This window comes from Dicentrarchus labrax, unplaced genomic scaffold (assembly GCF_905237075.1).
Source record: "Dicentrarchus labrax unplaced genomic scaffold, dlabrax2021, whole genome shotgun sequence".
NCBI classification, from domain to species: Eukaryota; Metazoa; Chordata; class Actinopteri; family Moronidae; genus Dicentrarchus; species Dicentrarchus labrax.
In genome coordinates this window covers 20,048,100-20,060,777 of record NW_026136708.1, presented here as the reverse complement: position 1 = coordinate 20,060,777, position 12,678 = coordinate 20,048,100, and the positions used below count along the sequence as shown (strand labels likewise).

The 12,678-nt window shown below is 38.0% G+C and overlaps 2 protein-coding genes across 18 annotated transcripts in view; both read right to left on the bottom strand.

The window, feature by feature from the left end:
* The window catches only part of LOC127368577 (uncharacterized), a 36,903-nt gene extending 25,928 nt beyond the window's left edge, over positions 1-10,975 (bottom strand). The window contains exons 1-8 of one of the 16 annotated variants that reach the window (XM_051409513.1): positions 1,990-2,328; positions 1,448-1,780; positions 1,030-1,305; positions 869-916; positions 694-780; positions 583-611; positions 339-386; positions 137-202 (exon numbers count right to left, since the gene is read on the bottom strand). In XM_051409513.1, the coding sequence (XP_051265473.1) occupies positions 137-202; positions 339-386; positions 583-611; positions 694-780; positions 869-916; positions 1,030-1,305; positions 1,448-1,780; positions 1,990-2,050 (948 nt within the window). In that variant the 5' untranslated portion in view covers positions 2,051-2,328. Of the gene's footprint in view, positions 1-136; positions 203-338; positions 387-582; positions 612-693; positions 781-868; positions 917-1,029; positions 1,306-1,447; positions 1,784-1,989; positions 2,411-10,147; positions 10,413-10,644 lie in introns of those variants that run through there. The other 15 variants (XM_051409512.1, XM_051409529.1, XM_051409534.1 and 12 more) reach the window with 15 other exon arrangements.
* On the bottom strand, positions 5,729-9,935 carry LOC127368578 (uncharacterized). Of its 2 annotated transcripts, XM_051409536.1 has the most exons (8): positions 9,801-9,935; positions 9,674-9,710; positions 9,476-9,556; positions 9,197-9,283; positions 9,075-9,103; positions 8,413-8,469; positions 8,026-8,088; positions 5,729-6,678 (listed from the first exon to the last, which is right to left on the bottom strand). In XM_051409536.1, exons 1-8 carry the CDS (start codon positions 9,864-9,866, stop codon positions 6,559-6,561), a joined length of 540 nt encoding a protein of 179 aa, XP_051265496.1. In that variant the 5' UTR covers positions 9,867-9,935; the 3' UTR covers positions 5,729-6,558. The 2 variants fall into 2 exon arrangements, with proteins under 2 accessions (XP_051265496.1, XP_051265495.1); XM_051409535.1 differs by having other exon boundaries at positions 9,674-9,917.
* Positions 10,976-12,678: the final 1,703 nt, after the last annotated feature.

Genomic DNA, 12,678 nt, shown 5'->3' with positions numbered 1-12,678 from the left:
AGCATCGTGGATGTGGTTAGCATGCTGCATGACGCATTTAACTCAAAAACCACCTCTGTGCAGCCTCAAAGAGGCACTGACATGGTTGCTGAATCTTAGTCTTGTTTCTTCACTGCCAACCAATCAGAGAGCTTACCCGGGCTTTACTGTTGGTCGTCCTATAGCTGATGGAGGCGTAAGAAACACCATCTTCAGGATCCAGCTGCACAGAGAACACAACATGTGTTACTGACTGCGGGCATTCTAGTGTAGTTGCATGATTAACTTCTCTTTTTCTCTGTTGCACAAGGAAGTTTGAAAAAAATTTAATTTGTATTGGGCGTAGTGTGTGATCTCACCATTTGCTGGCTGGTTTCTGGAGTCCCTGCAGGGTTTAAGCTCAGTCCCTGTGAAAACACAGTCACAGTTACAGTCATAGTCACAGTCATAGTCATAGTTTTCCATTGTTCTTCCCCTGTTTGTTTTTTCCCTAAATACATTCTGAATCTGAAATATTTTCAACATTTTTAACCCTGGCCAGCTGCAACTGAGTAGTGTCAATGCAATATAATAAACATTTGATTATTGAGGTTTACAACTCACTTTGTTTTCATCCATCTGTGTTCTGTCACCTAAAAAGACAAAGAGAGTCGACTTTAGTTTCCACTGTGAAAATCCAGGTTAATCCAAATGTCTTTTCATGGTTGATCTCACCTTTGGTTTTCTTCCATCTGATGACAGCCACACAGATAATTAAAAGTGCGGCTAAACCCACAGCCACAATGATGAACCGCCACCAGTCTGGAAGGAGAATAAAAACATAAAGACATAAAAAAAAAAAAAACATAACATAAAGACACAAACACGAGATAGAGAGATAAGTCACTACCTTGTGTTGAAGTGTCATCCTCTGCAGTCTTGATATTCCCTTTGCTTCCTTTTGATTTTGTTGAATATGATATGAAATAAAACAACAAATTGTGACAAAATACCTCATGTTACCATCTGATGAGACAAAATGAAATAAAATAATTAAATTTTAAACTGTACCTGTTTTCTCACATGAGGACTGGGGACCAACATCACACAGCAGCGTTTGTCCTCTCTTATCATCTGTCACGTTACACTTGAGTAACGCATAATAGTTTGACTTCTGCTTGAGACGAGAAATTGTAAATCCCACTCTGGATCCACAGGTATACTGTGATATCTCAGTGTCATTCTTATCATCACCATCATACAGCCACTTCACTGAGTGTCCACAGCCTTCATATGTCAACACAGCGCAGAACAAGATGACTGTATCATTCGTCTGATGTTCAGTCACTGGTGAAGATGGAGATATTGTGAGAGAAAGACAACAAGAGTAAAATGAACTTCATCACTATAATCATAATTATTGTAATGTTTCAGTATTTTGTTCTAACAAGACAGTTTGAGCTGAAAACATTATGATGTAAATACTCACTGTTAATGACAGACAGCTCAACCACAGAGTCTGAACCTTGTTGTCCTGTTATAAACTGTCTGCAGGTGTAACGACCAACATCCTCGTCTGTGACCTTCTTTATAACCAGAGAACAGTTTGCTGTAACACTCAGTCTGTCTGATTTATCTTTGGAAATCCCAGTTTGACTAATCTTCCCAAGAGTAACCAGCTCTCTTGCTGTTCCCCCAGATGATTTAGTGGCAATCCAAGTGGTTGTGTCACATTTGTTCTGATTTTTAATCACATTTTCACAAGGCAAAGTGACTTCATCTCCAGCTCTGACAGTGAAGGAGGGGAACTTTTGTCCAGTTACTGCTATTGAAGATGAAAGATAATTATACAAGATTAACTGTGCGAAGAGTATGACATTAATGTTTATAGTAATGTGTGAGGATAATATCAAATACATAAACAATAGCATATGTCCCTTATACAAGAATCCATGGCCATCTTACTTAAATTAATCTTAGTTACTTAAATACTATTAGTCTTAGTTTGTCTATGTGTATGTGTATCCTTACCTGTAAACAGAAGCACCAGTATCATAAATAAAGACATTTTAATCCATTTGAATTGAACCATCTTGCTTCTCTCTCGTTATCTCTTGTTCTCACGCCCTCAACTGTCAAAGTCTCTGAACGAATGCTTCTTTAAGACAGATACAGCATTTACTTCCTGTTATGAGTGTTACTTCCCTATAATTGATCTTTTTTACATCTGTTGAATCAGCTCGTCAGTTTTTAGCTCCGCAGATAATGTGGAGGGAGTCTCCGGCACTGACTAATGACTCCTCCTTCAGTCAGAGTTGAACATCAGGTCAAAATGAGAACCTCAGACACGAGGAATCTTCATCGTACCAGTTGAGATCTGTATCTGGGTTGTTGGCATGACGATGAACTCACACACCACCCAAAACCACAACACACACTTCCTCTCTATCTAAAACATACATCCTGTTAATAATCACATCCTATATTAATATTATACATAGTTTTTAGCATGTCTCACTGTGCACAGGGGTAGTACTTGCAGTTTAAGAACTAATATGAGCTGATTTGAGTTTTAGAGTAAAGGTGAACAGACAGAGACAGCAGATTTAACAGGATTTGTTTGCATTATATCTGCAGCAACGACGCTTATGACGCACTGAATGACGAGGAAGAGGACAGGAAGTTTAGTTTGAACTGTGCGACCACAGGACTAAAATACACCTGAGTGAAAAAAAAAGAAGATAATGTTTGACACCACACGTAAACACAAAAGTGAGTCAACCCACCCACCAGAACCTGACGTCTGAGGCTCATGGTGCAATATAGATGGTGTAAAATAATCATACTGTAATGGTTTTAGAATAGTTTCTTCCTCATTTGTAATAATACTTACGTATTATATCTGAGGAAAGAGTGGGAAGTAATCTGACTGTGTTTGTTATAGTGATGGGTCGGTTGCGAACGATCCGGCTCTAAGAGCTGGCTCTTTGAAGTGAACGACGGGAGCCGGCTCCTGCTTGGGAGCCAGATCCGGATTTTTTTCCAGATTTTCCCGTTTTTTTCCTGTTAAAGCCACGTGATTGGTCAAGATGTGTGGCGGCATCTGTGTATCTACACTGAGCAGGAGGGGGAGGGAGGGGTTACAGACACAGACGGCACAGTGAGCACGTGAACCGGTGGGAGGGAGATGTGAGAGCGAGAGACCTTGGCGCTACATAGACAGAGACTAAACACTGGAAAGGGCGAGGAAAATGAGTGACAGGAAACGTAGTAAAGTTTTGACACATTTTAATGTGATAGTTCAAAGGCAGAGTGTAGATTGTGCAAAGTTAAACATTTCATATCAAGCAGCTTTTTGTCTAATTAAGATGGGTCTTTGTTTTTGTGTTTTATAATTTATTTTTGTAGCACTCTGTTCCATGTTGAGTATATTAATTAATCCATATAAATACTAAACATTTAATATAATGCATGTATTTACATTAGATATTAATTTTACACATAATTTGGTCATTTTAAGCAAAAAAAAATATGAGGAGCCACTTGGGAGCCGAAAGAGCCGGCTCTTTTTAGTGAGCCGAGCCAAAGGAGCCGGTTCTCTAAAAAGAGCCGGAATTCCCATCACTAGTTTGTTACACAGACCCATATGGGGAGCTTTTTGTAAAAGGCCAGGCACTTGGCAGGTGATTGTATGAACCATCTGTCTATCACTGTCTGTCAGGGGCGACCTTCAACCAATCAGATCAGTCAGCGCCGGTCGGCCCTGTACGCACACTACGCAAGCTGCGCAAGGCCCCGCACATTACGCAAGGGACCCGCCTCCACCTCCTGTCTGTCACTACGGATGACAGCGTGTACAACTTCAGTGAGAGGATGAACGGAACCACCAGTCATGAAAAGAGAGAGAGAGACTTTGTGCAGGACAAAAGTGAGAGTGAGATACAACTAGAAACAGTGTCTATAAAGTAAAGAGAGGAAAAAGATAAAGAGAGGAGGCGGCGAGGAGAGACAGAGAGGAGAGGAGGAGTCGAGACTCCAGAATGTAGAGGATGTCATACTTTTTTTATTTTTATTTTAATCATGACCAATAAAGCTGCCCTTTCATCAAAAAATGTAATCTCAGTTTGCTGCTCTACTGTATATAAAAATATTTGTTATTTGTTTTGTGTTCTTTACTTTCAGGGAATGTACTGCACCAAACTCCCTTTAAGAAATATGACATTTTAACTATTCCTTACGTGTCCGTAACAACACGGAAGTCTAGAAACACGAGCTGAAGTGTATCATATGTCCACAGTCTGACTGTCAATGCGGCTGCAATATAATAATCCACAAAGAAAAAGTTAAGACGATTCTGTCGCCTCAACTCGCTACAGTCTCTGTTGTCAGTGGGAGGTGACTGCGGCAATAAGAGGCGGATCGTTTTAATAATCATTATTTCTCACTAAAATAAGTGCCGGCTGGTGGATTAAATATATGCCGAATTAAACACAGACTCATAACATTGTTCATTCACCGTCTATTATTATGTGAGTGTCCGTATTTTAGCGTTACCATAGTAACCTGTTTAGTAGTAGTATTTCTATTCGTTTCCATCATCCAGGTAAGACAGAATTGGTTGCTCAGCCCTGTATCTTTGCTGCTTCATTACTGTCTTCTTTCCAGCAGTTTTCCTCCACCTTCCCATACTCCTCCTGCATTTAATGTGAATTCAGCATGTTTGTTCTCACGCATATGACCGTATTCAGTTGTTTTTTTTAAGAAGGTCTATACATATGTTGCAATACAAAAACATGACAGTATGCAGTGCATCACAATATGAACTTAACCTTCTCAGTTTAGGGTCTGTTCAGTGTTCGTAGTGCACAGTCCATGATACCAATGTTAATGACTCGTTTTCCTTTAAAGAGAATGGGATTTAATGTGAGCACTAGCTTTTGACTTTAAAATAATTCATTTTTATTTTTGTTTAATGGGATGAAATTTGGGGTAAGTGTATAATTATAGTAAGACATTCATCTGTTTTTATATTTTTTTTATATTTTCATATTGGCGTCATGGACGTTTTTTTCAACTTTGGGGGAGACATACAGGAAATTAAGCAATGAGACTTATCCATGGATTCATTCATTGTAGTCCAGCCCTCTCCTCCTACCTCCCACTCCAGTCCATCCCCACCATCCAACCACTATTAAATGTTTTATAAATCATAAACTTGTACGTTCCACCATCCATCCAGCACCACCAGGTAAATCAAGAAGCCTCACTGGTGATTAGACACCCTCCTGCAGCATGTTTCGATCATGTTAAAATAAAAATTACACAGAATAAAATGCAGTAAAATAAAATGCATCCTTTACAGGTTTTCCAAAACATAAATGAAACACACGTTCAGGAGCTCATCCTGGGAGGAACGTGGTGTTGCTGTCCATGGTGCTGAAGTGGATGATGAATTCATCTTCAGCCACTTGATTTATTTAACTGTTAGCAAGCCATGTTATATATATTTAGATATAAAACATGAATGACACAACACAGTTAGAATAGTCACAAATAGCACCTTCCTAAAATGCTGCTCTGTTTATGAAAAACAGCATTCTGTTACTTATGTTTATTGATTTAGTTGTTGTTAGGGCTTTATGATCAAGCACACATTGCTGAATGTTTCCATCCATCAGCATCACTGTCACCACGTTAGAGGCATCACGAGTTGGAAAAAACATTGTGGATAGTTTCAGTCCATTCAACTGTTTAATGCAACTCTCAAGGATGATGTTATTTATTTTATTAACTTGACAGGACATAGAAAAAAAAAACTGAACACAGATATAAATGTTCCAAAACTTACAACGGATACACGGAACATTGAAAAAATATATAGATACAGTAGCATTCAAAACATAACCTGATAACTGTACATTCACATTTTATGTTTTGAATAGGCACAGCAAACAGAGCAGACATATACATGATATTACTTTTACTATTTGCATACTACTTGCCCTATCACTCGCTGCCCCCTTCTGGACAAAAAGCTTTTTCCAACAATACACCCTGGAATCATCATACAAATAATAAATATTCATATTAATTTAATAAGGTTTGGGAGTTTTAGTTCTTCTGTAACGGAACAGTTATTTTTACCCAAACAATGGTCTTTGCTGGGCTACATGATATCAGCCCGATTATAGGATCAATGCCGCATCTGGCAGAAAGTTATTTTACCATGTGTACAGAGATGTGGACCAATAGGAGCAAAGAGCGCTCTTCAACTGTTAACATGGTGAAGTGAAAGAGGAAGGATATCGGTGTGGCAAGGTGGAACTGTGAAACAGATGAAAGGCTACAAGTATTTTTTTCCCCTCATTTAGGCTTTTTTGAAACACAAGACAACCAGTATAACACACACTGCCTCGGACTCCATTGTTTGTTTACATTCTTGTTCCTGGAATTCTTTTTTTCTAGATTTCTGATCATTGAGGATTTTAGGGATTTGTAAAGTTTTAGAGATCTGTTCATCTGATTGGTGAAGATTCCAATATTCAATATTGCCAAAGCTGGCAATAGTTTCCCAGGTACTGTGGTATCTTATTTGTTTGGTTAGTTGATGGCAGCGTAGAGGTTGCTGGGATCATCAGAGACTCCAGCAGAAGAAGAGGAAGCTTTCACAGTGCTGTACATCACTGTATCTTCACCATCATCATCATTTTTAACCTGTACCTGAGAAAGCAAAACAGCACCACACATATAGTAAATACACAACATTGATGAACAACATAACCTGACAAGAGTTCTTAAAGTCCCAATTGTGTTGCCATCTAACCAGATTTTTTCAGTCTAGCTATGAACATGTTCACATACTGTAAGGCATGTTGTTTGCGGCATATGAAAATAAGTTAAATGCATTATAAAAGCAACACCAAATGCAGGAAGATGCAATATCACTGCCTCATCATTAGAGCATGACGAGATCTGACTATAATCATGTTACATTAAATTCTTATGTTGCTTAGATGTATTCCTATTGTGTGTATGACAATTTGTGTCTCATTCTTTCAGCTAAAATCCAGGTAGTGGGAAACAGAAATATATAAAATAATGTATAAATAATAAATATATATAAAACAACATAATTCAAAGTGGAAAGTATCAGTCTCTGTTGTAGGATGATATCAGTATACAAAAGCTCTTCTATGGGAGAGACAGGGCACTCTTGCCCTCCTACGAGACTCTCTCATGGTCCGCACACTGAACTCCACAGGACCTTCAAAGAATGGTTATATCATTTTCGTAGAGAACTGATTGGTCATTAGCAACTGCTTTTAATCTGTTATCTTTAGCATCAGTTACCATACGGATGTACCCTGGTAAGAAGAGAACCATCGTCATAACCCTGAAAACCCAGGGTTAAACCTGAAGTTACCTCTTAAATCCTGCTTCGTATTACAGGCCTCAGGTGAATGTAAGACCAATATGCACTCTCTTTAGCTCTGCCTTTGGGCTCTACCTACTCTTGAGGGGACTATCTGGCTCTTTAGCTGCTAAATGCTCCACTTTATGAACCAGCTACTCTCTGTCTGCAAATTGTACAGAGGATTTTTAGTGTTTTTTCTCAGAAAACTCCGGCCTATTGCTGTCACGAGAGTGTAAACCAAAACAGTAAAGTTGCAACCAGGCCTTTAAACAGTGAAACTCAATATAAAGCTCCATAAAGCCGAGGGCAGCTGCAATAGCAAATGCTGACTGGGTGTAACTGGGCTCAGCAGCCTCTGCAGAGACAAAGAGGCCTGAGACGCATTGACGGAGGAAGTTAAGAAATAGAAAAGGAGAGTGACTGAGCAAGAAGCAACCGGACATGGGTTTTTGGCCATAAGTAATGTAATCATAACACATGTACATCTATTGCTGTCCATTTACAACAGTGGTATTGCAACAGGGGGCGCCAAATACCAAATCTAACATAAGGTTGTTTTAAAAATAAAAATTAATGGTTCTATCTTGTGTTACTTAAAATTTTCTTTTTCTGTATTCAGTAACATCACCAGTTCTACAATTCAGACAACTTACCCGGCCTTTACTCTTCTTGGTGTAACTGACGGAGGCGTAGGAAACACCATCTTCAGGATCAGCCTACACAGAGAAGACAACATCATGGCTGCTCAGTAACATGTGGATTATATACTGTCTCACTCATAACCACTTGATATTTCTCTCTTTTTTTTGTTTCTCATGGTTGTTTGAATGCTGTCTGTTTGAACTTCTGCACATTAACTTACTGGTCACACTCATGACTTCCTGCTTGACACTATTTTTACAAATGCTAAAAATTCAAGTGTGTCACTTTCCTTCCCCTTTCCTTTCTCATGCAGAAATAAATGAAAGAGTGTCACTGTGTGTCTTATACAGTTGCTTTAGAGAGTGTAACTTTGTACTGGGTGTAATGTGGGACCTCACCATGTCCTGACTGGTTTCTGGAGCAGACTCAGTCGCCACAGGTTTTAATCTCTGCCCCTGGACAAACACAGTTCACATTTCATTAACAAAAATAAAAAGTGTGCTTTTATAGAAGGTGTTAAATGCTGTAACTGTTTCTTGTTAAACAACAGCCAGGTGCATGAAGCTCTTGGAGTCTTGTTATCACTGCACTGATCTCTGGTGTCGGATGGATGGATAAACTGTTGTTCATCAAGAAGTAAGTATGTATGGATTAAAAGATAAGGCATGTTAGTAAGTAAGCTTTAAGTGGTGATAGGCGTATTTTTGAACGTTAGATGGAGCTGAGCTAGCTTCCCCCTGCTTCCAGTCTTTATACTAAGCTAAACACCTCCTGGCCCGGCTCCATACTTATTGCCCAGCACCAAACCACTCATCTAACTCTCCATGTCATGTTATTATTTGGTATTTTTTTAACTTAAACGTGTATTTATCAAAACATCAAACTATTCCTTTAACAGATATTCTTCCACTTCCACTCAAAGACTTCCTTGACCTTCAGTAGATCACAGTCAGTATTGATTATTCTCTTTCAGCTACAGAGGCACACTACAGGGTTTGAACTACCCCTTTGCTCCGTAAAGTCAAAATTGTACCATTTGATTATCCCGTTTTATACTCACAGTGTTTTCATCCATCTTTGTTTTTTTGCCTGTAAAGACAGAAGAGAATCTACTTTAGCTTCCACAGTGAAAATTCTGCTTTTCAAAATATCTTGTCTAGTTTCACCTGTGGTCCCTCTCACCTTTAGTTCTCTTACATCTGATGGCCGTCATGATGATTACTACGAGTGCAATTAAACCTACAGGCACAATGATGTACAACCACCAACCTGCAAAGTAAATGAAAACATTTGAGGTGTAGTTTGCTCTAGTAAAATATATTTAGCCAAAAGAGAAGAGAAATTACTCTTATAATGGAATATCTCCACCTACAAACAAGTGTTGGTCTGACATTCATACTTTTGGCTTCAAACGCTGAGAGAAAGACTGAAAGACAGAGATATTCTTGAAAGAGAAACTACCTATTGAGTTGGTGCTTGTTTGGTTGATGTTCCCAGTTATCCTTAATGTTGTTGTTGCTGTTGTTGCTGTTGTTGCATCCTCTTAAAAACAAAAACAATAACAACAAACTGTACGGTGAGAAGAAAAATGACCATCTGCAATAGCTAAATGGAAAGGATTTAAATGTATCAAATATACAAGTGTACTTTGTGATTCACCTGGTTTCTTTGGTGACTGAAGGCTGAAAGTAAACTGCTGCTCTGGTTGAACAAAAAGATCAGTCACTTCACAATTAAGATGCTCTGACTTCAGGTTAAGATCAGAAGTAGGAAATGTCACAGTAACTGAGCACTTAGGCTGTGATGTGTCCCTGTCTTCATTATCTTTATCCAGATCTTGACCCTGATACATCCACTTCACTCTGTATGTACATGGTTCATATGTCGACACAGAGCATTTTAATGTCACCTTATCAGAGTCCTTATGTTCAGTCACTGGTGAAGATGGAGATAATGTGAGAGAAAGACAACAAGAGTAAAATGAACTTCATCTCTATAATCATAATTATTGTAATGTTTCAGTATTTTGGTCTAACAAGACAGTTTGAGCTGAAAACATTATGATGTAAATACTCACTGGTAATAACAGACAGATCAACCTGTTGTTGTTGTCCTGATATAAACTGTCTGCAGGTGTAATGACAAGCATCCTCGACTGTGACCTTCTTTATAACCAGAGAACAGTTCACTGTAACACTCAGTCTGTCTGATTTAGAGTTGGTGTTTTCAACAATCTGTCCACGGTCAATCAGACATACTGACGGTGTGTTTCCTGAATGAACAAAGAGCCACGAAGTACGCTGACATTTGTCCTGATTATCTCTCACATTTCCACAAGGCAAAGTGACTTCATCTCCAACTCTGCCAACAATACGGGGGGAGAGTTGTTCAGCCACTGCTGTTGAAAAGATGAGAGAAAAATAAGCTGAAATATGAATATGGCTTTTATGGTGACACAGCTTAAGTTTGCAAATGTTTCTGATCCTTTGTTTCCAAATTTCATAAAATTCAACATGTTGAAAAACTAATCACAGACTACCATAATTCATTAGTTAAATAATAGTTGCAGTAGCAGTAGTAATACTATTAAAGCTATGTTTTCAAATGCTTCTGGTTATTTGCATCCTTACCTGGAAGCAGTAGCACCATCATCAGAAATAAAGACGTTTTAATCCATCTGAACTCAAACATCGTGCTTCTCTGTCTTTTTCTGTCCCTCCTGTTAAAGTTTCTGAATTGATCAATCTTGACAATCTTCTTCCTGTGACAAGTAATATATTACTTCCTCACTGTGACCGTCTTCTTTTTCTCTCTTTTGTAAGACGCTGTAGGCGGAGCACTAGCAACTTTTCAGCTTTTCATTTCCTTGAACTCCTGAATTTGAACCACCACAGATTCAATTTAATAAAATATAAACTTATCTCACCGCAGAAACCTTCATAGACTGATAACTGAATCTTGCTTGTTGGATGTGAGGGTGAAAGTCTCAACTGAACAACTAACCAAAACCACAACACACTTCCGTTCCACTGTGGTGTTTCAGTTCTAACATTTTTTCAGTTTTTAATCATGATTTATTTCATATTCCGGTGAATAACAGCTTGAATCTTTGATTAGAGAGAATAACCCAGGAGGGAACAGCAGGCTTTCTGACATGTTGGTCACAAGTACAGCAGACTACATAACGTATTGTGATGTCAGCTGAATTGAAAGGCTTCCTGAAATTGTTTGTATTCTGGTGATTCTTAAAACCTTTACACTCCTTTAAAAAGATTAGTGCTTTACTTCTGATTACTGTTTTGGTTCAAACACCATGGTGACAGACCTTAAGTGATGTAGAAACAACGCATTATTCATGCATTATAGGACGTAACGTGAATTCATGTTGCTTCCTATTATGTGATGATCGAGTCACTATTATTTTGTTTATGTGATAAGTTAATGCTTAATGGATCATCAGTGATCATCAAGTATTAAGTCACAATTTATAGTCCAATATTAAGCTGTTTTTATCAAGAAGCAACATATTGACATTTTCATGTAACCACCAGTTTGATAAAAACATCATATTTTGATGAAAATACACAGATACACCTCTTTTTTAGAGGCTGAACAAATGCATGGGTTTCAAATGGTTTTGATTAATTCATGTATGTAAGTAACATTAGTTAACTGATGATTCATTAAGTATTAATTAATCACATTAAAGTGAAGTTAAAGTGACTTCATCATTTCACCACATGAAGCATGAATACAGTATTGAGATGCTCAGGTGATAGTACCTGCAAGGAACATCAGTTACTGAAGCAATTAAAAGTGATATTCAAAAACGTTCTATGTAAACTATATAATTACATCAATAGCGCCCTCTGGTGGCTGACTGCAGTATAGGTCATAAAGCCTGCTGCCTCCATGTAAGCAGATGGGACATGAGCCAAATATAAAAACTCAATGTTCATGTCAAATAAAATGTTCCCAAAGATGGTTTCTGTCATTTTAGGTAGTTCTTATCACACTTATGTATGTTAAAGTGTTTATTTTTCTGATCAGTTTGGTATTAATTTATTATTTAAAGGTATAAAAAAGGGATTTTACATCATGATTGACAGCTGAGCCCTGATTACAACCCAGATCAATGCTGTGCAGACTCTGGCTCTGAATGACGGCCATGTCCAGGATATTTTGGTTTCATTTTTGTACAGTGGGAGGAAGTGGAAACGTGACGACCATCCGTAATATGTCGATGATATAACCTTTAAAGAGTTGTTGATTTTAATCAACTGGTTTAGTTTTACCCTTTGGTTTGTCAACCTCTGCTTCCTTGCCATTAATTCAGCAACTTTTGCTGTCAATTGGACTTAAAATGAAACTGCATCATTGAATACAGTTCACACAATTGATCTATTCTTTTTTAGGAAATAATATCAAACACCTACCACAGCACCCCTACTACCTTTCCCATTAATGTAAATTAAACCAATATGTTACAATATGTTGAACGGCTGCTTTAAAATGGACATGGACTTCATGTAGTACACATAAAGCTCACCTAATAGTTAAAATAAATAGAAAAAGAATGCTCTATAAAATGAGACATGAAACAGGCTCTATCATTGGGATCCCAGCTACACACATAGTGGTAACTATTCTTATATTATTATTTC